The sequence below is a fragment of the Acanthaster planci genome, linkage group LG06 (assembly GCF_054643075.1).
Source record: "Acanthaster planci isolate LZ-2023a linkage group LG06, COTS_SCS, whole genome shotgun sequence".
Taxonomy (NCBI): domain Eukaryota; kingdom Metazoa; phylum Echinodermata; class Asteroidea; order Valvatida; family Acanthasteridae; genus Acanthaster; species Acanthaster planci.
The window spans coordinates 2,166,508-2,193,136 of record NC_141782.1 but is presented as its reverse complement, the minus strand read 5'-3'; the positions used below and the strand labels follow the sequence as shown (position 1 = coordinate 2,193,136).

The 26,629-nt window shown below is 41.7% G+C and overlaps 3 protein-coding genes across 7 annotated transcripts; 1 reads left to right on the top strand and 2 right to left on the bottom strand.

The window, feature by feature from the left end:
* Positions 1–1,230: 1,230 nt before the first annotated feature.
* Positions 1,231–9,559, bottom strand: slc38a7 (solute carrier family 38 member 7). 3 transcript variants are annotated; one of them, XM_087137677.1, is made up of 8 exons: positions 9,011–9,559; positions 6,639–7,226; positions 6,040–6,238; positions 5,311–5,446; positions 4,686–4,839; positions 4,023–4,285; positions 3,699–3,898; positions 1,231–2,853 (listed from the first exon to the last, which is right to left on the bottom strand). In XM_087137677.1, the coding sequence occupies exons 2-8, from the start codon at positions 6,918–6,920 to the stop codon at positions 2,669–2,671; spliced, it is 1,419 nt and encodes a 472-aa protein (XP_086993803.1). In that variant the 5' UTR covers positions 6,921–7,226; positions 9,011–9,559; the 3' UTR covers positions 1,231–2,668. The 3 variants fall into 3 exon arrangements, with proteins under 3 accessions (XP_086993803.1, XP_022080412.2, XP_086993802.1); XM_022224720.2 differs by having other exon boundaries at positions 9,169–9,559; XM_087137676.1 differs by having other exon boundaries at positions 9,278–9,559.
* Positions 9,560–10,468: 909 nt separating this feature from the next.
* LOC110973752 (histamine N-methyltransferase-like) lies at positions 10,469–14,790 on the bottom strand. Of its 2 annotated transcripts, none has more exons than XM_022224826.2 (4): positions 14,584–14,790; positions 13,283–13,548; positions 12,770–13,090; positions 10,469–12,172 (listed from the first exon to the last, which is right to left on the bottom strand). In XM_022224826.2, the coding sequence occupies exons 2-4, from the start codon at positions 13,482–13,484 to the stop codon at positions 11,814–11,816; spliced, it is 882 nt and encodes a 293-aa protein (XP_022080518.2). In that variant the 5' UTR covers positions 13,485–13,548; positions 14,584–14,790; the 3' UTR covers positions 10,469–11,813. The 2 variants fall into 2 exon arrangements, with proteins under 2 accessions (XP_022080518.2, XP_022080516.2); XM_022224824.2 differs by having other exon boundaries at positions 13,283–13,576; positions 14,584–14,789.
* A 2,266-nt stretch (positions 14,791–17,056) lies between these two features.
* On the top strand, positions 17,057–26,097 carry LOC110973747 (histamine N-methyltransferase-like). 2 transcript variants are annotated; one of them, XM_087137681.1, is made up of 4 exons: positions 17,057–17,233; positions 17,591–17,803; positions 19,002–19,319; positions 23,016–26,097. In XM_087137681.1, exons 2-4 carry the CDS (start codon positions 17,599–17,601, stop codon positions 23,375–23,377), a joined length of 885 nt encoding a protein of 294 aa, XP_086993807.1. In that variant the 5' UTR covers positions 17,057–17,233; positions 17,591–17,598; the 3' UTR covers positions 23,378–26,097. The 2 variants fall into 2 exon arrangements, with proteins under 2 accessions (XP_086993807.1, XP_022080497.2); XM_022224805.2 differs by lacking the exon at positions 17,057–17,233 and adding an exon at positions 17,281–17,381.
* Positions 26,098–26,629: the final 532 nt, after the last annotated feature.

Genomic DNA, 26,629 nt, shown 5'->3' with positions numbered 1-26,629 from the left:
TCATCCAATGCGCGTTAAGAAAGGCCAACAGATTTCGCGCGTTGTGATTGGCCAACGCGCTGCAAACTCTTGGAGGCGCACTATTGTGAATAGCCCGAATTTTTTTTATTAAAAACAGAACTTACATTCATTTCTGTGTTATGGAAGATTAGTAATGTTAATTTTGCGAAAATTGTCATTGTAAGCCATCTTACTGCTTTTCAGCTGTTCAAAAATCAAAATCTCGCGCGTTTTCTATGTGTGCGCTACAAACCTTCAAGTTGACAAGGGGGTAGCCTATAATCCGCCATTCGAGAGCGAAAAACAAGAAACCCGTGTCATGAACAGGCCGCCTGAAGTCGACCAACATTGAGAGTAACTTCTCAAAACGAAACTGATTTTCCATTACGACATTGCAGAGACATACAAACTCAAAGTGCTTTGTGACTGGTGTTGGCTTTGTAAAAAATAGTTCTTCCGCAAAGGCATTAGAAACAAAAAATGAAAGAAAAGAAAAACACTGCATTTAAACGAATGGGGCGAATATCACGACAATTAACAAAATACATGACTTGTATTCCGATTAACATGCAAGTTGATTTCAAAGATCGGCAGCTGCTAATTTCGCCAACCGATTTCACCCAATATAACATGCTGAGATTTGCAGTGGAATTTGAAGAATTTAAATGTTTGTTGAAAGACCGACCAAGCACAAAGTAATTCATTCCCGTTCACAAATAACCGTTTTAGTCAGATAGTCAAAAGAAGTCAATATATGATGGATTTCAATCGATTTTGTTGTTGAATTTTACTTCCATTTGCCCGAACACCCCCGTCTGTTTTATGGAATATTCCATGAACAAATTTTCCAATGAGCGCGCACGTGGCAAGCAGCATGAAGAGACCTTCCCCAATCAGAATCGATTGACCCGTTTTGTATCCAGGTGCTCATTTGAAGCGGATATGGGACGGAGAGAACCCCCCCCCCCCGCCTTTGCGTTGATCATTGTTTGCTCGGAATCTCAGGAATTTTTCACAGACATCTAGGGGGATGTGTTAGGTAACAATAGTCTAGAGCGTGTATAGGAATTGGACAGGTAAGGAGGGGTACCCCTCCGTCCCATATCTTGCCTAGTATATAATATAGGTGCCAGCGCCGGATTTACCCAGCGGGCATGTCTGGGGTATTTATGAATGCTGAATTAATCTGTCCACCAAGCTTTTGTACAATACACTCCCACGCGCCTCTGCTCCCATTTGAAATCTCTGAGTTTATTTGCTGCAACTTATTCTTTTGTGTGTCCCCTCGAAAAAAAAAGGGGGCACCGCAGTTATTCCACTGAGTACCAAACAATAGGCCTAACTTGTAGATGGGTCATTCTATAAAGTTGGGGTCTAAAAGTGTAACTTGACAGGGACATGTCACTGAAATCGATTTCAAACTATTTCTAGTTGTTTGGTATGTAATTATCATTAATTCATCACTCTTGGAAATCAGAGAATTTGTTCTGAACTTACAAACTACATGTCAGATGTGACAGGGTCACGAAAAACTTTGGACCCCTAATTTATGAAATTACCCAGATGCAAGTTGTAGTGAACAGTACTAATGTTCAACAGAAACTACTAGTAGTGTTGTATCCATAAGGTGTTCATAGTAATTATTGGCACACGACTGGCCAGAAACTGTTAAACACGTCAACAAGATTGCACATTCATTTGGTATGGATATGTCCCTGCAGTATACGGGAGATTTCCAGAGTAGTGGTACCAAACCTGACAAAATCAAGCACAGCCTCACCCATGGTACCGCTAGCCAGTCACTCCACTCTACCTACAGTGTGTCCCCAAAACAAAAACAAACATCACCTTAGGCCTAGGTTCTTTGAACTCACAAAGATGAACAACAAAGTCGTATGTGTGGTACTCTATCAACAAATCTTGAAAAAGCCTACAGTTTCAATTTCAGGAACCTTAATAGGGTAGTTAGGGTTATGGGACTGTGTTTAAATAAATATGATACACTACTAATAATTCCACACAATACCCAGAGACGCGTTCTACTTTGTTCCTTTTATTTTCCTTATAAGGTAAAATCAAGACTGGCAAAGTATAAGCTCACTTGTATCTGGAGCAATTTTCATTGTCTCTTTTATGCAATACCCTCGATTTGTTCGGTTTTGTCTGCCATTTGTATTTGTAACGAGGGAGTTGTTGTTTTTTGCCATGGTGTTAAGATGCAACATACTGATGAGCTCTCATTAAAGCACGAACATGTAGGGTCAATTGTTGACCATGTGATTGGGGCTAGAGCTTGCTCAGCTGTTTGGACTGGAAGGAGAGAAACACTGCCCCTCTAACAACTAGCCCCAGTCTCCCCCTAGGATCTGTGGTGGTAATGACAACTCTTGGTAATGTGCTATGTTTTTTCATGGGCTTCACTTTAAGTGCATCATGTAACAACATTTACAATTTGCTTTGGGTACGCTGGATGAAGTATGGGCTTCAGTTATTGTCTCTGTTTTAATCTAATGTACGCTATACATTTACATGAAAAGCAACCAATCACATCCCTGAAATAACTTGTTTCCACTCTTGACAAGAGGATCTCTTGCAGAAAATTCAAGATGTGGCAATTTGACGACTGCCTGAGCCGAATGTCGCCATAAACCGTGCCAGCCCTCCTTGTTCAGCAATCTGAGATTCCAGAGGGCAGTGCCCCAAAGTCCACCATCAAAGCCTCGGTGACGCTCTCCCCAAACATGAACGTTCCCAACGCCACGAATACAACACCCAGCACGATCTGGCATCGTCTCTTGGCAGGACTCTGTTCGGCAGCGACAGTGCTCAGAGCATACTGGATCAAGCACAATCCTGAGGGACGCAGAGTCCAAGCAACAAAAGCCAGAGATTAAAAAACAAATGGTTTGCATCATAAAAATCACACCCTTGCTGGAAAAGAAAAACTGGTGACAACTCCCCCATCAGCTTAAAGTATATGGGTCTCCTTCCCTTGAAAGCTCAGATGAGTAGGGTATTAGATGTGTTAACAAGAACAGAGGCTTTGCACGAGCAGACGCACAGCAGCTGGGATTTTGCTGAGAAGAGAAGACTCGAATGAGCTCCTGGGACTTGTCACTGACATATGCTCATGACAAACCCAATAAACTTTTCATGACAGTGGCTGGAGGTCACTACATGAATACTTAATGAGCTGTTAGGAGGCTTTATGATGGCAAGTAAACTTTCAACTTCAAAAGCACCAGATTTGGCTTACCACGCACATTCTACTTGATACACGTTCAAGGAATCTTGAACCAACTTCAAGATTACGGGACCTCCTAACCAAGATCAGGGGTCAATCTCACAGAGAAGGGAAGAACTGAAAAGCCTAAAGTGCAGGAAACATTTGCTAAGCCAAACCTTCACACAATCTACACTTCTTGAGACTGTTGCTCTGGCTATTTCTGTCTGGCTTACGGCACTTCCTGCCTGCCAGCTGTCTATGTCAGACAGGTGTCCTTAGGGAGAACACTAAGCATTCATAAGCAATTAGCGGAATATCCCTGTACCGGACCAATCAATGCACAGGGCGACAATACACTTTTTTTCTTGCAACATTTAATTCAGAGTAAAACGAGATGACACATGTGACCTTTGAGCATAAGCAAAGCATTTAGTGGAAATCCAAAATCGTGGTTTGGAGGCCGTTCACTCACCTGGGAAGACAAGGATGAAAACAGCGGCCAGGCCGCCGATGACTGAGATGACGCTCCCAATGGTGGGCACAAACAGCGCCAGCACCAGCGACAAGACAAACCATGTTAACGTCTCAATGATTCGACGTCTAGTTTGAGTTAACTCTGCAGCAGCCGGGGAAAGTTTCGTTGCTGTGATGTACACGGTTTCAATAGCTAACCTGTAAAAAGCAAGAAAACATTTTTCATCAATCCATCAAAATAACTTTAACACCTTTTACAATTTTGTAGAAATGATTCATTTACTCATGTTACTTTGATTTTAATTTCAGACAGGTCGCTTACCGGCCACAAAAATGAAGAATGGGGTAGGACGTTAACATATTGCCTAAAATCATCACCCTGGCAACTGTCACCATGACATTCCCAGCATCGTAGGATAGCAGCACATCAGAGCACACCTGGTCACCAAATGTAAGGGATCCGTAGACGCCCGTCAGTATGTAAGTCACCGTGGCGATGAGCAGGGCACCAGTAATCACCCTGCCAAACTGGCCCAACGTGCGCTCCTTCAGGCTAGCGTACACCGGCACGGAGCTGATGTGGCACTGCATGTTCAATAGTTGACACAGTCACAGTGCAACCTAAATGACCTATGACACTCGTTATCACTAAAAAAAAACTTCAGCCAATCAGATTCCAGCTTGAGAATTTCAAGTTTGGCGAGTTTAAAGAACAAACTTCACGTCAATTCAACTATCGAGTCACCCTTTTATGTCGCACACTCTTATTAATTTGTATAAGATTAAGTGGGATTTATGTAAAAGTATGGATCTGCAACCTATTACAGATTACTGAGGATGGATTTTTTTTCAATCAACAAGAACAAGCTGGAACTCTGTAACAGCAGGCACAGTGTACTTCAATTTTAGTTACCCAGTTCAAGTCTCTCATTTGAGGGCTTGTAATTCACTCAGAATGAAAACTGGTTTTTTTTCAAGAGCTCACTTGGAAGCCAAAACATATCGTGGGCACAGCAGCAAACACCTCGGTCCAAGATGTGGGCCTGGTCACTATGTGCGTGGCTGCATTGGCCGGAAGCAGGTAGTAGTTGGCAACTACCACCACGGCAACGTAAATGGTCCCAATAACTCCAACAGAGCTGTAGATGAGGGAAACAAAAAGCATAACATCTAACTTGGAATCTCACAGCCTTCCTGTGAGGCCGAGTGAGAGCACAATGGGTTTGTAGCTTCATGACAAGACACAATCATAGCCGTCTCTAAAAGGAGATCAGAAAAGTTCACTGAAAGGGGTGTTATTAATTTCTGAGCACATTCAATTTCAATTTCATTTGTGCACATTCAGTTAAAAATTTGGTTGTGTAACTTGTTTGTATGGGGTTGAAACTTGGTTGTACACATTCTGCTGAAAATCTGGCTGAATACATTCCATTGAAAAATTAAATGTACAAACACTGTGCTATGCATGTGTGAACCAGTGAACATAGGCAAACTTTCTCCACTTGACCTTAATTGAGTATTCCACAGGGTACCATTCAAAGACCCTGTGCAGATAAAGCCCATTTCTCGACCCATGATCCTCACAGCACCAACGTAAAACATCCCCCTACCTCGGCCACTTCAAGATGCTGATGTTCTTTGGAAGACAGAGGGGCAAAACAATCAAAACTGCTAGGACGGTGATGGTAAACTTTCGGTCTGTGTACCAATGCCCTGTGTCTTCATTGTGCGTTGCTAGAGCTAAAACTAAAAAAACAGCCAGAATAACAATAACTGTTGGAGTGAAAACTGCATACATGATGGACACAATGACCTGACTCAACTATTTTGAAGGTCAGACAAAATACTGGGAGCCCTGGTCTTTCCATGAAGTTGGGGGCATATTTTGTGACAAATTGACACATTTGTGGATGGGTACGAGAGGTCCCTCTGAGTGGCTAAACTGTTGTAACTCTTCCAACCATTTTACTAAGCATTATGAAGTTAATATAATAATATACTAATATATACTTTGTGGAATAAAAAAGGATTTCAATCAAGCACCTGGTTACATGGTTATGATCTTGGGCACGTCACTTTACCCTATGTGCCTCTCTCCACCCAGGAGTACAAATGGGTACTGGGGGGGCAGAGATAGCTGTTTCGTTGACCGGTATGAGCCTGAAATGCTAACATCAAGCTGTACATTCCCCAGGGAGCTGAGATGGTTTCCAGCAGGTTTAGATGTTATGAGCCCGATGAGATGGGATAATTGCAACACCTCGGCACCTTTAAAAAACAGGTACAGTCAGTTGTGTGACTTCTAAATGTTGTTACCACTACTAACGACTAAAACCTACTGCCGTCCAGCTGGTCTCCCATGATGATAAAGAACGCCACACAGGTCCCAAAGCAGTAGATGATGACGCAGGTTGCACAGGCTAAGTTACCCACTGTGCCGCACATTGACTGCATAATGTCCTGGTAGGACGCCGAGTTTTGTACGTCGGCGCAGACGGCCAAGACCAGTAGAGACGAAATGATCAGAAACAGGAAAAGCTGCACAATAAAAATAGGCATGAGAACAGAGAAATGTTCAAAGTTCACTGCTCCATCTCGAGCTTTGAACTGGTGGTGAAAAGTCACAAGCAGAGTCAAAATTTACAAGCTAAAAATGAGTTCGGAATACTTTCATCATCATTTATTTGAAAAGCTTGCGACTGGACTTTAGACTGGATGACTTGTGACGGCCTTGGAGGGATTTACAAGAACTTTATGGGAGTTAAGGAACTTGAATTCAGCCCAAACAAAAGACCTGTAGCATAATAATGTCCCACTTTGTTTACATTGGGATGCAATCCATCGAGTCCCCATAGGAAAGCGCATGTAAACACAGCTCGACGTCATTATGCTTTAGGTCTAAGACATCTTAATTCAAACATATAAGAGCCCTATTTACCACTTGCATACTAGCCCCAACTGACACGCCACCAGCGGCCTGATAGGCAGACGGGAAATTCAGCAATCCAGCACCGATGCAGGCATTCACAACGATGAACACCGCGCCGAAGCTGGACGTCTTCCCGGCCGTCGATTCGGCGCTGGGCAAAATTACTTCCACACCACCACCCATCAGAGCAGATGACTCATCTGATGTGTAGCCGGGAGTGGAGCTTGCGGTTTTAGTGTCACGGAAGAAGTCGGCTTTCAACTTTGTCGATGACCCTTGCTTGACTTCCATGTTTAAGTACAAAACTTGTCAAGCAGTTTTTAGAACATCTACGGTTTTCCTTGCAAATCCAAATTTCCCTGAGTAGCGTAAAGAAGATATGTTGCTTGGTTGTGACACAACAGGATTTGCCACCATCCATCAGTTGTCTTTCAAGGACTTGATTCCTTATAAGCATTCCTTCTCATCAGCATGGCTTGCAAAATGCAACAAAAGAGTCTTCAAAACATTTCATCATGATGAGCAGTAACTGTTCTCAACTTGATCTTGGACTCCAAAGTGGGCAAGATGGAATCTCTATCCGACCCTCTGTATTTCCTAAAGTCAAGAATGAATGAATGATTCGCATACATAGGTGAATAAACATGCCTGCAAATGCATTCTTAACATGTATCTGCTGTTCTGTTTGTATGGTTCTAGTATAGATTCTAAGTGAAGTCGGCCAGATTGTTCAACCTTCGACCAAGAGTCCAGTTCCAAGCAAATCGCATGTCAAATCCAAGTCACAATGGAATGAATAAGAAGGCCTTTTGCACAGGTGTTGTACACCTTTGCCACATTTTAGCTTTAATGAATATACATGTAACTCAACATGGGGCAAGAACTGAACGACTCAACCACAGAAGAAACCAATGCTGTTTACTCAACGGAACACAATATGTTTTGTTGGATAGCATGGATAACTTGTCAGCTTTTTTCTGTACCTTTGTTCTCAGGTGACCGGCTGCATAAAAATGTTTTGTTCAAATCACATTTTTATCATTATGCTTTATTCTTATTCATGTATATGGATATAAGCACACATGAATCCAAGTCATATATGTACATGTACATGTATGTAGATGTTGGTGCTTATAAAAAAATGGGCAAACTGCAAAGTTCAATATGAACATGTGCAAGAAGTGGCAATATGGATCATGTTAAAAAATAACTTTGAGAGCAGTGTACCAGCATTGTCTAAGATTGTGTGAATATGATATGTGCTCACGTCTTCACTCTTTGCAAAATGATTTCTGGGCCAGTTATAGTGCACAAACAAGTAAGAACTACATTTAACCTCATTTAACTAATGGATGGTTTTAGCTTTAAACATTTACAGTTGTGACCTAAATCATAAAAATGTACAAAAAAGTAGCTTCTCTTTCAAGCCTACTTGCTTTAGCCCAACTTTTGTTTTGTTTTGGGGCCATGCACAAACTGTATTGAAATACATGTTCATACACATGTAAACACACAAAAATGCTATGCAGACACACGAACATGTACAAGTTTTTACATGTGGAAGCAACCTTTAAAGGTTATTGTGGAAATCATACATTAACAGTCAGAAAATAAATCACAAAATGCGAAACAGACTTATTTTAATAATTTGAGGTCAAAGTTAATTTTGTTAGGCATTTTCTCAGCACTTTTGCCTACAATTTTGGTCACAATTTCTGAGTTGGAAGACGATCTAGGGGCTTCAAAATAATATCACTTGGCTTTGTAGGTGTTATACTTTATGGGATCCAAGTTCAACAGTTTATGCCAAAAGTCTGTGGACCCTTACGTCCAAAATAGAAAGTTCTACATACAGACATTAGTTTTTTCCTGGGAAGTTTTTATTAGCCATCAGAAAGCGATAACGTCCTAAGAAGTCACATTTGGCAGGGAAAATATTAAGGCATTTGCATCGAAAACTCATGTTTTTCAGACCAGTCTCATAGGGTTTGTGTACAGGCATGAAACTGAAAAGGAGTCAAGTAATATGCGTACTTGGAACTCTTTACTCAAACTCAAATTAACAAGTGCCTGCTTATCGAAAAAAGAATCAGCTGTGAAAGTTTCTCATACAGGCCAATTTGGGCACAAATATTGTTTCATCTGTCAGGGTCGGATGCCAGTTCATGTTGAATTGATTTGAAAAAAACTGCTGTCTTTTTTTAAAGGAAGGATCAACCCCCCCATGACACTGACAATGCACTGAGTCAATTGTGTCAGTGGTGTGGGGATAATTCAGAAATCTATTCATTACTATGGAGCCATCCAAGTCCACGAGTTATGCAACCTGGAAAGCAAGTGCAATCATGGAAGAAGGAAAACGGTGCATAAATATTCGACACCTGTCAGTGACGCTAGCTGCGTCCACACCAGCTGTATGAGTCCATCCGTTATCAAGCCAAAACAAGGCCACTTCACAATCATGTGATCATGTGTACGTGTTCGAATGGACGGCTTTCGGAAACAACTTTATCGCACGCTGTCTAATAACACTGCTAACCTGGCTTATTTTAACAAACTAAACAACAAAATCGGGCAAAACCAACTGATGCACAATGTGTGCCTCGTCTCTGTAACTGCCATTCAATTAGGAACTGCTTTTTTCCTACCACAATGACCGAGTAGACCTGTGATAGTGACGGAGTGCGTCCACACACGCTCTAAAATAAGGCTACGTAAATCCAAGCGTAATCAAGAAGAGCCAGGATACCATACTTTGACAAAGCACCAGACTGTTTCATTCCCCATTATGTCGGCTTTTAAAATCCACTTTTTTGACCCGTATGACTTTGATGTTTCGGCTCGTTATTTCAATAAAAAGTCATGTTTCGCCTGAGGCACTCCCTACTGAATGCTATCAAATCAAAGATAGGTTTTTGTTTTTTTCCCGAGTGTTGTGGGCCCTCACAACCCCCCCCCCATTTCGATGTAAGGCAGAGACGAGTCGCCCATTCAATTTGGACAACTTTTCAGTAACCCTGGTGATTGTGATCATGGGGACGTGAAAGATGGCCTGACAGGTTGCGACGGACTAGAGCTTTTGAAAGCAAAATTGGAACACTGATATTGAGCAGCAAATTGGGACGGTGTATATGGGTTACAAAATAATGATCAGGGTGATAACAATTAATGGATGATGAAAACACCGACTACAAAAGAAGTTCCTAAATGAGCAATTTTTGGAGAGGATTTCTTCAGGAGTTGCAAGAAACAAATAGGCTAATGAATGTTTCACATGTTTCTGTATAATGTGCAGGATCCAGGATTTTCAGACAGGGAGGGGCGCAAACTTAGAAAGGGATGCGAGCGCGCAGTGGGAAGCCTCTGCAGTTAGCCTATGATGACGTAAAGCATGAGAATGGACGTTGATAATAATAATAAAAAAGAAACATAACTTGTATCGAAAGAAAGTGTGGTGAGCGAACGGAGTACCTGTTTTAAATACTGGCTCATTGTAAAACCTGTGGAAGGCTATTTTGGAAGATCAGTTTCATACATTCAAATGCTTGGTGTATATAAAACAGTCTTTTCTTCACAAATCCTCTAAATTCGGCGGTTGGTCATGCAGGAAAAGGAATTGAATACGGGCGATTCCCAATAGTGCACCTCCAAGAATTTGCAACGCGCACTGTGATTGGTCAACGCGTTGCAAACTCTTGGAGGTGCACTATTGTGAATCGAGTTCATTCGGCCGTAATGTAAAGTTAAATCACATTAATATGAAATAAATGTGCACAAAATTGGTGCAGTGCGTTGCATCCATGATGCTATCAAAAATTTAAAAAGGAGAGTGCGAGCACTGTCATTACGTTCAATTTTATTAAGATCCAAAAATTATACAGACGTTCACACAAAGTGAATCACAAAGTGATTGTAAAAGTTGGACATAGGCCTAAAGAAATATTCCTTCAAATAAAACAGCAAAAAATCGAGCTTAACAGTGAAAAATTGTTCATTTGAATGTCACGTTAATATAAATTTCGTCCTGTTGAATATATTAATCAAAATCAATGACTGATTTTAGCGCATAATTTAGCCAAGCAAAACGGGGGTAGTTTCATATGAATACAAGCTGGTTTGGAAATCACCTTTCGCTGACAACAAGAAATCTTAGCAAGCCATAATTTTATCTCTGGTTGTGCATATCCAGTTGGTCTTCATTTCCTCAACCATGTTTTGACCATTTTGTGAGCCTTATCTGGATCATGACTCTGTAATGAAATCACATTGTGATCATAATTCATAAATGCCTAATACGGTGTAGCTATTTCGATATAAAGAAAAAAGCAATTCACTTGTACCACCGCAGCGCATGGCACGCCAATCCCATAATAAGGAGATTGTTTACGACCATTCGTCAGGGCACATGCATACAGTGACATGGCTTGAGGGATTTTTTTTAAGGCAGGGAAGCTCTGATAATATCCCTCGCCGTTTTCAGCGTCCAGCGTTCATGCAAAAAGTACACATTTAACCCGTTATTAAAACGCCATCGTTTCGTTCGCAGAAAAAAAATTGATGCATATCTCCAAAAATTCCAAGTTATCATTGACTTTTAACAATCTATTTAATGCTAAAACTGTATAATGTCCCTTTTGATACTGTCCATTTTTACAATTTGGATAAAGATCAATACGGTGGATTCACAATAGTGAGTCTCCGAAAGTTTGCAAGGCGTTCACCGACAGTGTGCGAAATCTGTCGACCCTTTCCAAACGCGCATTAGGTAGACAGATTTTGCGCCCTGTGATTGGTCAACGCGTTGCTTACTCTTGGAGGCGTAATATAGTCTGAATCGCCCTTATTCACAATTACCTGTCAAAAGCCATAAACTATTGGAAAACTACGTTTGCAAAGTACATGTAGTTTACAAAAAAAATATGGAGGGCCTGACGTTTTGATCCTAGCAAAATGAGGCCCTCTGTATTTTGTGATTTGTATTTTAGGTCACTGTAGTCAGCAAGCAGTTTGCAGCAGTTTTGTATTACATACGTTGTAGTTTAAAAACCTCATAAATTTACTGACTTATCGTTTCTCGAAACTTAAACAGGTGTTGATTTCAGTTTAAAGACATGTTTATAAAAGTTGTATTTCATGATGCAAGTATAACAATACTGCCGAAAACGTCGTCCAACTTGTGGACGTTTAGTCCACTGGCTTGCCCACGACAACGGCATCCCAGTCGTTGTTAAAGAACACATCATCTCCACTCTTCTCAGAGCAACTGCTGCTGCCAAGATACTCCATGGTCTCCTTGTAGAGCTCCGCTGGCGCTGTCTCCTTGAATTTCAAGACGTGGGTCAGGAAATCCACAACCAGGGCGCCCTCCTCGGACGTTTCGTCGAAGCACTGGGTGATCTCGACGCGCGAGCGCTGGTGGTGCTGTGTGTACGGAATGCCCCGGCGGTCGAAGGAACTGCGCACGTGAGCCGTACTGATGAAGGTCATGAGGTTGTCTTGGAAATGTGGGAAGCGATTCCACAGACGCCAAAACCCACTTTCGTCTGGAGAGAATACGAAGAATTCATTCTAATGTAAGAATATTCACATATTTATCCCAAATATGACTTAGGAGTGCTTCATTGTGGCATGTAGGGAGCAATGAATAAGTCTGTTTGTAGAAACCGTGTACATGCGTTCGAGCGTAGCACTCTCGATATTTTCCCAGCATGTTTCAAGAAATATATTGACAGAACATTAGTTTTGGGTCACTTGCCCCTGAACGGTCAACGCCAAGGCACAAGCAAAAGGATTATGGGACTGGGTGTGAAGTAAAATGGCTACCCTTTAAAAGTTCGCACATTTTCGTTCTCTTCTTGAAATACAAATAATGCGCAACACAAAAATAATACGCAAAATAAGCGCACCCGCACAAGCAAGCATGCGCAACCGAACCTGTGGACTGGTCATAAATAGCTTTATGGGACTGGTGCATGTCAGTCGCCGAGATAGAGGCCAACTCGGAAAAGATTCCAGCTTGAGCTTATTTTGTAAATTTGCAGTACTTGGTTCTTTTCCATCCAAAAAGAAGGGAACCTTGCTTTTATATGAATATTATGAAAAGCTTACATACAGTACGGACAACAATTTTCAAAAACTACCTGAGATAGTAACAACCATCATTACTCCTCCAGATTCCAAAGAGTTGTACAGAGTCATCAAGGAACTATCGATATCTTTCGCGTAGTAGATGGAGTGAACCGAACTTATGAAGTGATACTTTCTCGAATCTCCCGTCTGTTCGTACTGATCGATGGTCTGCTGCCGCCAGTCAAAATTTACCACGCCTTGTAGCTCCTGAGCCCTAGTTTGAGCCAGAGCTTTGTACTTGAGAAGCTGGTCCTGCGAAGGCTCGACTACACGGTTGTTGATGAGAGGGAATCGCGGCAAGAGTTTGGTCAGCATCTTCAAGTCCATCTCGCCTGACAGAACAAAATTCAACCACTTTTAAATGCAAACGGGCTTCATTAATTTTTTTCACGTACCACCAATAATATGTTTTAAAATTATTTAAGTCTGCAAAAGTTTCGTCTGGAGGAAAAAACTGCTTTCGAACCTAAACCTTCTATCTGTGAAAATATACGACAATGCCAATAAGAAGTTTACAACAGTACCTGATCCACTCCCAATCCCCAGGACTCGCAACTCTTCTTGCTCGCCTAGAGTGGCCTTGATTTTCGCAACAACCTCGTCACCGAAGACAGTGTCTACCCAGTTGGCATACACGCTGAATTTCGCGCAGAGAGCCGAGTAACGGTGAAAGGACTTCACGTAGTACTCCGGGTCGTGGAACAGACTTCGTAACTGTGACTCCATGAGGCCAGTCAGGTTTCAGCGATACTCTTCAGAACAGTGCCAGGAAATGAGTGTGAAAACCCCTCTGTGGATTGTCAGAAGATCGAGTGACGCTGATCATGTCGAGAAAAAAAAACATGAATGAGAAAAACCTGAGCGTGTGTGCCTCACTTTTCCAGAGCACTACAACCTAGGGTCAAATTCGTGCGACGATGCATGGTATGATCAACGTTGTTTGAATGGATGTGGATGATGACTGAACCACGCCGGGGACCATTTTGGAAAACAGGCCAGGAAATATGATCACACGGCTAGTTATCAGGAGCCAGTATAACGTATCGTTCACCTGGTAGACCTAATGACTGTAGAGTGGCCCTGCCACGTTGCAAGACTGTAGGCCCTGCCACGTTGCAAAAATTGCAGCCACCTGAAAAAAGGAGGGTATATCGATTGGAAGCCTAGCTTAAGGGCCGTTCGTGGATGTATTTCGCATACTAGTATACCGTTCGCACCCCACTGCCCCATAAATGTACGCAGTCGATAATGAAAAAACATGATGTCGACAGCGTGCACATCCGAACCTTTCAGAATGATTTTTACGATCATCTACGCCTTGTGGTGTATGGGCCCACAACTAGATTGCGCATAGGGGCCTACATGTACCCTGAACAAATCGCATGTGCATAGCCTCAAATCATGTTATAAGAGGATTTTGCGTGGCCAGGAGACAACCTTGGACCCTAGTCGCCACGTCAGTGTGAACTGTGAACTTGAAGCTTCTAGGATGGGCCCTGTTTCGATGCAGTGTACCCCCCCCCTCAGTTGCTCTATTTTGCAATGGAATGAAGGGGTCGTTTTAAAAAATTATTATTATGAACAAATGGTAAAGGGTTTCCGAAATCCTCGGGGGATCATCTGTTCAGGGAAACTTCGAGCCATTACAACCCCCTAATGGCGAAGAGAATATGAACGGTGCCTTTACCTTCTCGATCTCAATGAAGACGCCGTGGCATGGAGGGCGGAAATACTATCGCCAGCAACTGTTCACGTGATCATGCTCACAAGCAAAAAAATACGACAAATCCCTATAAATAACCCCTGACGGTCTTCATTTACTTACCTGTTAATAAACTACCGACTACCGTCAATTATGGCTTCCCTCAAGATTGTCCGCGCGTGCACCCTTCTCCCACGGCGGTTGCACGAAGTAATCGATAGTTCTCTGTGTATCGCACGCTTGCGTTGACCTCCCGATTGAGTGCAATGCGCCGCTAGTGAATATGCATCGCTAGCTGACGGGTGATCACCGATCGTTATTAATTATGCATCACCGATTGCTGAAGTGCACCACCGATTCGGTAATCGCATTAAATACTTCTTTGGCGTTACATAGAATCATGCTGGAGGGTCGAGGGCGACGGTGCGCAACGGCGCAAACAGACATGTACACATGTAGCAGGTTAACAGAAGGCCAAGGAAACTGCAAGTCAGCATTACGCTAAGAAAATAAGTATGGAGTCGGCGTGGAGTAATTTAGGATATATTTTTCAGTTTACATAATTTTGGTTTATGGGGCTTTCCCCACAACGTTGCCAGAAAGTCATCAAGTTAATGTCCGATTAGTATGCATGCTGGTAGCGCTTGCGTGCACGAGTCCCATTTAAATTAAAGTGTAGCTGCAATGAATTTTTCTTAAACTTTTTCTGAACTTTTTACAAATGTTTTTTTCTTTAATGTATGAAAACCCTTTCACTTTACTGTTTCGTTAAATCCATCGAAAAGTGCACCTTTTTAAACACTTGATATTATCCATGCTTTCTTTGCCAACTGCGGGCACTAGTCAGCATTATAACACCTCACCCACAGTTTCTGTATCTTGATTGGCCGAAGGTGTGTCATGTGACGCTTGCTAATTTTACTAGTTTTATACCACAGCTTCAAAAAGACTGTACTATGCAGCCTCATTCTTAAAAAGAATCATGCCCATAGCAACCAAAGCATAGGCGTGTATTTCGGCTCATAGCGAACAACATTGAATGTATTCAAAGTTGCTGTTCCGCTTGGAATTCTTGAATTCAATTTGATGAATGTAACTTTCCGTTTGGTGTTTCCTTATTAATTTTTAGCTCAAATTTTGCAGAGTCTGTGCGGAAGTGTTATAAAACAAATATTGACTGCTTTATCTCCTGGTAAAGCCGAGGGAAAATAGAATGCTCCCATGGATCACCTCGGGAGGCTAGTTTTACAATACCACTCGAAACAGTCAATGTATTTGTATACTAGTAACTGTGAAGTCATCTGGGGAAGACATGCTCGTTGCATAAGTTTCTCTTTTCAAATTGTGAACCCAGAATCTACACTTAATGAAAACAGTTCTGAAAAGGGGGTTCGATGCTTGCTTCTTAGTGCTGTGCACATCAACAACCGTGAGTCAGTCCTGCAAAATCAACAAAAAGGCTGTAAAATATCCTTTGAAATGGTGAAGCAAAAGTTGAAAATAATGCTAACTACGTTCATGGCTTTTAACGCGAAAACGTGGGGAACGATTGAATAGTTTAGCTCTGCGCCCCAAATGGGGGATTATACCCCATCCTCCGGGATTTATTCTCTTGGATTCAAGGCAGACACTTCCTCAGTCAACTTGGCCCAATTTTAAAAGATTTTCCTGAGCTATAGGTTTTTTCATGTTTTGGTAATGAGTTTGTTGGTTCATTCCTGATCATGGTTAACATTTGGCAGGTCGAAACAGTGGTAACAGTTATCAAATTTCTGGTTCATGATTTCAACAGAAAACCGCAGTAGCTACCCTGGGGCAGCTACGACGCAACGGCACGACGCACCGGGTCGACGTGGCGTCACGTTGCATCGTGGCGTCGCCTTTTGGCGTTGGGGCGATCTGAGGAGACGCAATTTTGTCATCTATGGCACACCATAACATCGTTCCCGGTCATGGCAATACGGTCGATTCACAAGAGTTTTGCAACGCGTTGGCCAATCACAACGCGCGAAATTTGTCGACCCTTTCGCACTATTGCGAATCGCCCGTATTAAACCATTAATCAACACGGGCGATTCACAATAGTGTGCCTCCAAGAGTTTGCAACGATGCGCGAAATCTGTCGTCCTTTTTCAACCATGCATTGGATAGACAGATTTTGTAATCCAATCACTATAGATTTTCGAATTTCTGTATTTTAGATTTATTAAACCGAAATAAATATTAATAAATTTCCAAAGCATTTTTCGTTTATCGCATTGAATTCTTGCCTCTTGTAAGCTGTATCGCAGTAGTCGTTTTTCCAGTTGTTAAAACCCGATGCAGCATGTTTTCAAAGATGTAGCTAGTACCGGGAACGGATGGTATCAAACTATGCGGGCACAACAAACGATTTCGTTCGGTTGAACTGGGTGAAATAGAAAGAAATTAAGTTCTTAAATGGAACATCAGCCGCTACGAAGAGATAGAAATGAGTTATAAGATCATTATATTAAAAGAACATATGAGAACAAGCCCTTTTAAGTGTCATACTTTAAAAAAATCGACAATAACTAATAATTGGTCAGTTGGTGGCGCTGTTAAAAATGTTGAATTTGCCGCCACCGCCGCACGTCATGCGCACCTAGTCTATACCCGCATCATATCCCGGTCTGATAGCTGTACTCGTGAAGTCGACATGCATACCTTACTGTAGAGTACATGTACATGTACACTATACATGTACATGCCTTCTGAACACCGTATGCCATCCAAACATTGTATGACATCTTTGGTAAGCTTGGTTGACAAGAAATTACATAGCAAACAACATACAACATGCCCTTGCACTAGCGACGCGACTTTCGTTTGTACTTTATGACAAAACGGGAGGGAGACTTTAAGACAAAAATAGAACCCTCCTAATTACGCGAAACGTCAAGGTAGGAAATGCCGCTCATCTCCCTTCAGTTCAGTCTTGTCATGTCAGAAGCCTACATCATGTAGGCATGCATGCACTATATGTGATGCAGTAACCGGTAACGTTCGCAGGACTAACGTTCCTTCATTGTCCTTTTTGAATCCCAACAACATTCGGACAATTATTAATTGCTCATGCCCTTGACCTCCATTCATGCCATTTCTTTTTTAGACCTACAGATGGAAGCCAAGTCCCTTCGAAGTCTGAAGTGTAGTCCAGACCACTACGCGAGGGCCTTCAAAGCCTTCCGTGACCGGTGTTCAGAAGTCAGTGGAATCCCCGACTGGATAGGCACTGTGTTCAGCGATGCAGTCGTCAATAAACTTCAGGTCACACCGGAGGGACAAGAAGGGCTACGTGTCCTTGGAATCGGGAGTGGTTCTGGTAAGAAAATTTACCAGTAGAAGCATAAAATAATTCAAGATGGTGATTCCATACATATGTACCTACTCGTGTTACTACTTACCACTAGGCCTAGACTCAAACTCATATTTATGTCACGGTCGTGCTATTTAGCATCAACAAGCGTCAACACACGCAAGAAGCATCAACAAAATGTCAACAACTTAAATATACCCTCACAAGATTTGAATTTGGTTTATCATATTTCAGAGATTCAAACATCTGCCAGTGTGCAAACAAGGCAAAAAGAACAGCAAATTTGCTTCCAAATTCTGGCAAGCAAACAAACTTTTTTGCAATGTATTGGGGCCGCCATCTTTCTTTTCTCTGCCATCCACATAAAAACAAGATGGTGGCCAGTTGAGATTCATGAGCAGGCCCAACTTTGTTGCTCAAACATCCACATTCAAATATCTGTATATGGTATTAAGTGGCCTAATTAATAACGTAAATACAACATTTTTGCGTAAATATGCTTGGTTAACTTGTTGATACTTTGTTGATGCAAGTTGATGTTTGTTGACGCTAAGCAGCGCGACTCTTTTGTCAGGAATGATCAGTGTCATTCTGCATGATTGCTCAATCTTGTAAAAAACTCAAACTCCTTAGGCTTACTTCCCTTGTTTTGAAATAGTCTCCCACTGCTGTGAATGAAAGGAAAAGTTATTGGCTGACGGTGGAATTATTGACAAATCATTGCAAGAAAATTGACTGATCACGCAAAGGTCGAGCAATCATGCTGACACCTTCTTGAATTAACCGATTGTGCCCAACAACATATATACATGTAAGCCTACTGCAGGCATGGCAACTGAACCATGCACAGTGAGTGGTTTCTGGAGTTCTCTGTTTTAGTGTGATAAATTTTGGTTGTTTCTCTGCTAGGTGGATTCGACTAGGTGTAATTTCAGGCTTTAACAGAAAACAAAATCCAGGGCCAAAATCAGAAAACAAATGGAGTAGGCATATTGATACATCTTTCAGTTGGATGTCACACTTGTAAATTAAAACAAAGGATTTTTCGATACTTTTGATGAGATTGGTGTCCTCATTTAGATACTTCAAAACTTTCTTTCTTTTAGTTATAACAAAATATAATATGATTCCAACTGGTTATGAAGGTCAGTTTAATTTAATCTCAGGAGTATAATATCTGTACTTGTAAATTATTTTTCGAAAGGTGAAATTGACTGCCTCATGCTGGAAAGATTTTTACAGCGGTTTCCACGCATCTACAACTGTGTAGTTGAGCCGGTCCCCGTGATGGTGGACCAGTACAAATCGCTTGTTCAATCCATGGCCCCTGAACTACAAGGTGTCCACTGTGACTGGCACATGACGACAATGCAGCAATACCAAGAGGCCGGGAGTCCAACCAAGTACCACTTCATTGGCGCCATTCACTCCATCTACTTCGTGAACGGTGTGGACAAATGGATGGCGAGCCTCTACGACATGTTGGCTCCCGGTGGCATAATGCTGATGGTCCTCAATTCAGGTAACAGTGTTTATGTTCTAACATGCCCAAGAAATCCAACAGAGTAAAAGATGCTAGAGGGAAAGGAAAGCAAATACAAAATCAAATATTCGGGCTGCACATTTGCAGAAGTTTAAACTCTTTCGAGTCAACCCAATTTGGATGTAAGCAGTTCGTGTTGTCAATTTCGATTCACTTTTGCAAACACCTGAAGTTTGAACAGGTCTTGACGCAGAGTAATAAATTGTTGAAAGACCATGTGACTTATTTGTCCCAGCACAGCCCTCAATTTTGCTCTTTTGCAAAGAAAGTATGTCACATCTACAGACGTGCAAAGCATGGGGGGCAACCCCCTCGCAAGTTCTCTCTTATCTGCCATTGTTTCAATAACAAAGTAACCACAAAATGAAATCCATGGATTTGTCTTTTTGCGCTTGAAAAAATGCACAAGATTGCAGGATTTGTTGTCCTTTGGTTTTTCTTTTCCCAGGGGACTATGTCCCCGGACTTCCCCCTAGTCAGGGATCCCAAACCATTGTATTTCAAACCCCCCTTCTAATAATCCTGGGTATGCCACTTCAAAGCATCATGTTCTTGTTGCCCTAATCAATGCATGTACAATTGGTTCTCGGACTGTCACATGCAAGTGTTTGACCCTTGTTTTACATTGTTCAAATGAATTTATTCTGTAAAAGCTCGACAAAAATAACATGGTGCTTCCTGAAAAAAGCTGCCCTTCCGAGCACACTGTTAAAGGGCAGCTGCAATCAATTTTTAATTTTGATTACAGACCTTCAAAATGCACCTTTGTGCCTTAGTTAATCTTATTTTTAACATTTATTTCCTTAAGTCAAAGGGTACTTTAATTCCTTTTGGGCTTTTATGCTGATGACTTTTTCATATTCATGAGTAAAACTGTGATGTCATCTCAGGAAGAAGCCTCAATGTTACAATGGTTTGTACACAAAAAAGTCTTGCAGGTTTATAGATTTTCGTGTTCGCAGTTTTCTCATCTTTGCTGATTCATTCTTGTTTATGTTATTAGAAATAAGAAAGCATCAATCCCTCTCTCAGAAATGTTTTTAGTTAGTAAATTCTCTGTTCACAATTTGAACAGAAACATGCACTGAACCATGCCTTCTGTAGAGGATTTCACAGCAACAGCGCCCCCAGTTGTCCAGAAAAGCATGGATAATTGTAAGTTTTTAAAAGCATGCACTTTTCAATGCATTCAACCAAATAGGAGTGTGAAAGAGTTTTCATATAACGAAAAAAAGTACAGAGATGCAAAAAAATTGTGTCGGATAAAAATTCATTGCAGCCACACTCTAAGGCGATGGTGACAAGCTAACCCCTCAATCAGTGGCACAGGAAAAACTCCTCTCCCACCCCCACCACCGGAATGTTGAAAAAGAGAAAAGAGATATTGATAAAATGATCAAGAAAACAGACATTTGTTACCTATTCACTATGACATCTAGCCCATCACTCACCCCTGCTAGCTCCTCCCCTCCCCTTTTCTTCTGGCTATACTGATAATCTTGGCCATGCTTCTGCCTTCAGCAGCAGTGGCTGACGTGAATGGCTGACGCACTGGCATGCAAGATGGCAGCCATGCAAACCCTCTATAAATGTTATCTTCTTGACCAAACTTGAAAGAAATGTTTTAAAGTATCGTCTGCTTTCCCCAATCCATTTCTGGTGTGTGTTACATCCCATTGCCGAAATGTATTTTAATAATCAAAGAAACGAAATTGTTGTCTGTTTTCTGCAATCCATTTCTGGTGCGTGTGACATCCAATTTCCGCAATGTGTTTTTAATCAAAGAAACTATGTTCTACCTTCAGTGTATGGAGGAATAGTACAGGTTGACATTGTTAAAGGCTGTTTTTGAATTCAATGAATTGTAATTTAAAACCGTTAAAAAGAGCTATAGATGTAAACTTCTCGACCAAGCCTGAAAAGTTTATGCGCAGAGCGAACACGTTGCAGTGGTGTAACTTACCGAGGCACATGCGGATACCTGTCCCCCGCCCCCGGGTGCCACCCCGGCCCCCATGAGTCTGTGAATAATCTCTCTTGAGTTTACATAGCTATGCAGCTGAAGCTCATTTTCTTGTGGTACCCCCTTGAAAAATGTGTGCATCCCCCGGGTGCCCCCCCCCCCGACATTTAGTCCTAGTTATGCCACTGGCGCGCATATTAGCAGTGTACATATATCATATACACCTGTTTAATGTACTCTCCAATTAAAAAAATAAATTACTCAAATTATCGAAACAATACGGGCGATTCACAGTAGTGCGCCTCCTAGAGTTTGCAACACTTTGGCCAATCACAATGCGCGAAATCTGTTCGACCATCTGAGTCTAATCACAGTATAGTGTGCAGCGTGTCGTATATTGTAAATCACAAATCATCATCTTATGTGGTGTAATTGGGGTAGAAACAAGCCATTTGACAATGATCCGTAAACATGGACACGAAAAAAAAAACACTCAAAATGGCGAAACGGCTTAGTTGATGGGTGAAAGTTTCGGGGACTTTTCAATTTTTAGTAACGCATTAGGTATTTCTAAATGCAGATAAAAATATTTATGATGCCCAACCAGTCTATAGGACTAACTTTGTAATGATCATATTATGATTTACATGCATTAACTCATGCGATTTATTCATATAGCCCAGGGAGCACACCAGTCCAACATAGCGCTCGACAAGCGTCCTCCGGGTATCCTGCCATATCATAAATCTTGTTTACATTTATAGCTCATGGAGTTGGCTGGAATTTCATTTACATGTTCCTTAAGTCTGGAAAGAACCAATTGCTGCGTTTAGAATCAGTAAAATATGTCCGTGGGTAACTTGTTTGCAGAAAATGTGTTTTAACTTCACGCTTTTGTTGCGAACATCCCGACCGAATCTTCTCCTGCTAAGACTTACAACTTACGCTGATTCCCTGCCGTATCAAAGATTGCTCAAAATAACGGTCGGCATCTTCTAGGATATAGCCGCTACCATACATAGCATGCGCACCTACGTGCGTGTCTTTGCACGATCCGAACAGTTTTGGGGGGATTTAGCAAGCAAGCTTCCAGTTGTGATATCATTTCTGCTAACACGTTGGCCAAGGGTGTACGTGCGGTACTTATTCTATAAAACCTGGCATATATTGGTAATTACAGGCATTTAGGAACATGTGAACAAAATTTCAGCTACCTCGGTCGGGAAAAGTGTGAACAAGTGTTCTAAAACTTTTCGGTATGGCAGAATGAATAACCTGATCGTCGTAATGTTGTGAAGTCGTCGTCCAACCCAGGCTATTATAGGGTTCTATCCGATTGGATCTATCACAACCATCCAAAATAAGAGGATCCAGTGAGATCAGCCCGTGTGGATATTGCGAAAGATAAGAAAGGTGTTTGTACCTATTGTAAAGATATAAGCAAGTTCATCGACCACAAAACCCTTGTATCTGCGGAGGGATTTGATGACATGACATTTTGTGAGCGCATCCTCGTATGCTGTTCAGGGCCTATTTACTGCCGTGTAATGACACCAGTACACATGTAGATAAAGAAAGACGTTTCGTCAGTTTTCACATAGAGTCCACACATATGCGACAGCTTAGCAGAGTCGGATCACGTGTACCGGTATGTCTATCTAGTAACAAACAATACGTGTATAGAAGTGTATATTATTTTACACTCTTTTCAGACACGAGCGGGTTGTGCCGTTTTCAAGATAGTCTTATATCCATTCTCGGTCGATCAAAGTGCATCATGTCCGATGCAATACTGCGCTCCCTTGACCGGCAGAGCATTCCCTACACTCTGTCACACCAGAAGAGCCTCCTAGACATCACCACGTGCTTCAAGGAAGATTCGGAGGACAGAAGACTGCTGCTGGATTTCCTCACTGACGTGGTGGACTTCCAAGGGACGGCGGCTGAGGAGCAGCAGAGATCGGTCTTAGAGAGTCTGGCCAGCGGCGATTGCTCCACAAGGGACGGCGAGAAGGTGTGGCTACGAACCGACTGGGACGCTGTATTTGTCCAGAAGCCGGCCAAGGCAGAGTAACCGTAATCTGAGCTTCTTGTGGAGTGTTGTCAGTTTAGGCAAAATATATTTGAGGGTGATAAGAAACTGAAATAGTCGTATTTTAGGATGTATTTTGTATCAAGTTGAATGGTGAAATACATGTACATGTAGTTTTCAAGGGTGAAGATGTGTCAAATTGAATACTGTATTTTCATTGGCTGAGACTGATCATGGGAATTGCCCATGAAAACGCATATCGCATCGTGACACCACATGGTGAGATTATGAACTCCCCCCCCCCACTTTAGCGTCCAAGGGATAAAGCAGGGTTCATTAAACAAAGCACCGAGGGCTTCACCCATTATGCTGCGAGTCCTTTGGAGGTAAAAACATCATATCCATAATACAACACTCAATAATGGCACCACAATAACGTAAAAAATACGACCTTTTTTTATAGCTTAAATGAGTAATCTTTAAATAAATAACAAGCCTTTTTATACACAAGACTTTTATATTACTGTTGTATTACATTTATTCTCTTAGCTAATCAGGAAGAGTTTATTGTTTTTATGGATTTCAGATGCAGATGTAATATATATCCCAGGGAGATCAAGGCAGATCTAGGTTTATTTTTGTTGGTTTTCAATAGCATCACGCAAGCATTCACTCAGGGTTTCTATCACATAAATGTATTACAGAAACAGTTGTTTGTTTTGTGTATTTGGAAGATCCATTGTATACTCGCACTTTGCTCATTTTATTCATCCGTATTTATTGATGGCTGTTGGTGTGGCAGGACCTCTTTTTTTTTGCTTCAATTTTCACAATTGAGAGGACTTAAATTCTCCATAAAAACTCTGAGCAGTGCTATGTGTGCTGTTTTTGTGTCCCAAAATCCTTCTGTGAGCTTTTTATTAACTCGCTAGCATTCATTTAAAAGACGTTGGACTCTTATGCCATTTTTTGTGCTCGCTTGTGGGTTAAATCACAGAGCAAGAACAGTTCATGCCCATGGTATGATGTTACCGTCACGGAAGCCCATGAAGTACCACGAAATGTACGTTTTGAAAAATTAAGCATATAACTTTTTAAAGTAATGTAAAGGCAAAGTATTTGTCTTTTACAAAATACTGTTCAGGTTCGTTTATACGTGATGGGACTTATGGGCTTCTGTACGAAGCAGAATTAGAGTAAAAAAAGATCGGAACATGTTTTCCGAGAAATGTAATGCTTTTTTAAAAAACGATTTTTTTTAATGTAATGTTTTTTTAAAAGACCGTTCTTTGAATTTTTGAATTCATTTTCAAAAACCGAATGAAATCTGTCTGTATCTTTTTTGGATGAAATTTTACAGACCTCACATGTTTTAAGATTCAAATAAAATTTTGTAGACCTGACACGTTTTTAAGATACAAAGAATTTTTTTCGACCTGATATGTTTTTAAGACTCAAGTAAATTTTTTCAGACCTAACATGCTTTGAAGATTCGAATGAAATTTTTAGACATAACATGTTTTCTTAATCCGAATGAAATTTGACAGACCTAACGTTTTCCAGATTCGAATGCATGTTTGGTCTGAAAAAATTTCATCCACAAAAGATATATATTAGGTACGAAAGATTTCATTCGGTTTTTGAAAAGAATTCAAAAATTCGGTCTGTTTTTAAAAAAATTACATTTAAAAAAATTCGATGTTTGAAAAAGCATTACATTTCTCGGAAAACATGTTCCGATATTTTTTTACTTTAATTCTGCTTCATATGGGCCTCGAACTGGAGCAAGAGAGGATGTTATTTCACTGGCAATAGATTCCTTTGGTACTAACTACGCATCGCTGGTTCACGAACGGCTATAGGTTGCACAAGCGTTGTAGTCGCATTGCTACCAACAAAATGAACACTTCCGAGCAACGCGACTCTTTTCAAGTAACAGGGGGGTGCTTCTATTCGAGGCTGATAATCGTTGCTCTGGAGGACACCCCCAGCGAATTAGAAGTCAAACATTTCAACAGGAGTAGCTGAAATTTCCACGGGACATAAAGACTACTCTCCCGTCGCGACACGCAGTAAAACCATTTCCCATCAGAAAGTATATGGTATGTCCCCAGAGAGTTGTGTAACAAACGTAGACTCACAGGAAGGTCAAACAACGAGCCCCGGGTTTTGCTTAAACCCCCTCTCACGACCTTCGACCCCTGGGAGCTGGACCTACGTTCAACCGGGTGTAGCATTGTTGTAGAATGTTTGGTGAACGTAAAGCTGTGCCCACTATAGTTTACGCCTGTGTAGGAGTCATGACCTGTATAGGGGGTGTCACATTATTGTAGCGCCCCCCCCCCGGGGGGAGCCTGGGGGACGTGCCCCCCCCCCCACACACACAAATTCCCGGCGCTGCCCCCCCCAGGTCCCCCCACTGAAAGAAAGGAGGAATGGATATTGAACAAGGCCAACAAAAACTTGTCACCCAAAAAACCACACCACTGATAGCTGGTGCCCCCCCCATAAGATGCTGGTGCCTCTTTGAGCCCCCGCCAGTAAAATTCTAGCTACGCCACTGTTAGTGAATAAAACCATGGAGGTTCATTCTACCTCCATGATAAAACAGTCAGTCTAGATAGCCGTGTCAGTCTATGCTTGTGGTGCCCCCTGTATCCAATTATTACAATCTTTGTCGTTTTAATCTCTTGTGTAAGCTGTTCTTAATTCAGCCTGCAGGCTGCTGTGGACAGTCAAATAAACCATAAATAATAATCCAACCCTGTCCAGTACTCGCTTGTGCTGTTCTCCTGCTGCACGTGGCTGCCACAGACTTCACCGCTCGCTGACGTCGACCGAGGACGACTCGGGGGTTGGCACGACCGCCACCGTATTTCGCGAAATTATCCACCTAAAAAGGGCGGTCGCATACACAGTATAGTAGAGATCAGTGACACAGGGGTGCACTGAACTAATTGAAGCCCCATTGAAGACAATGTAAAATCGACCACGTTCGCAGCCCCGGTGCGGGCAACCGAAGTCCCTCAGGCCTCTTAAACAAAAAACAAAGTGTTTGGGGGTCATTCAGCTCTCAATTGATTTTCAATTTTTAGTAGGTTAACCAATGAAATTTTTAATTATCCACCCAAAACAAACTCACCTTCCAAAAAGTGAACGTTCCATTTTTCAAATGACATCCCTCCACCTTTTCAGGCTCTTGGGACAATTTTTCAGTGGCATTTTTCTATGCTTCGCCCTGGGATGGGAACCCTTGAATCTAGGGAGTTTATTTTGGGCCATTCTTTTACAATC

Bases quoted from the DNA above. Each gene is read 5' to 3' on its own strand.
- slc38a7 (XM_087137677.1), bottom strand. From the start codon at position 6,920: ATGGAAGTCAAGCAAGGGTCATCGACAAAGTTGAAAGCCGACTTCTTC. The intron at 6,239-6,638 runs GTAAATAGGGCT...TTTATTGTGCAG, and splicing joins TTGGGGCTAGTATGCAAGTG to CTTTTCCTGTTTCTGATCAT. The intron at 4,286-4,685 runs GTGAGCTCTTGA...TTGAACATGCAG, and splicing joins CGATATGTTTTGGCTTCCAA to TGCCACATCAGCTCCGTGCC.
- LOC110973752 (XM_022224826.2), bottom strand. From the start codon at position 13,484: ATGGAGTCACAGTTACGAAGTCTGTTCCACGACCCGGAGTACTACGTG. The intron at 13,091-13,282 runs GTACTGTTGTAA...TTGTTCTGTCAG, and splicing joins GGGGATTGGGAGTGGATCAG to GCGAGATGGACTTGAAGATG. The intron at 12,173-12,769 runs GTAGTTTTTGAA...TATTCTCTCCAG, and splicing joins GATGGTTGTTACTATCTCAG to ACGAAAGTGGGTTTTGGCGT.
- LOC110973747 (XM_087137681.1), top strand. From the start codon at position 17,599: ATGGAAGCCAAGTCCCTTCGAAGTCTGAAGTGTAGTCCAGACCACTAC. The intron at 17,804-19,001 runs GTAAGAAAATTT...ATTTTTCGAAAG, and splicing joins TGGAATCGGGAGTGGTTCTG to GTGAAATTGACTGCCTCATG. The intron at 19,320-23,015 runs GTAACAGTGTTT...CACTCTTTTCAG, and splicing joins GCTGATGGTCCTCAATTCAG to ACACGAGCGGGTTGTGCCGT.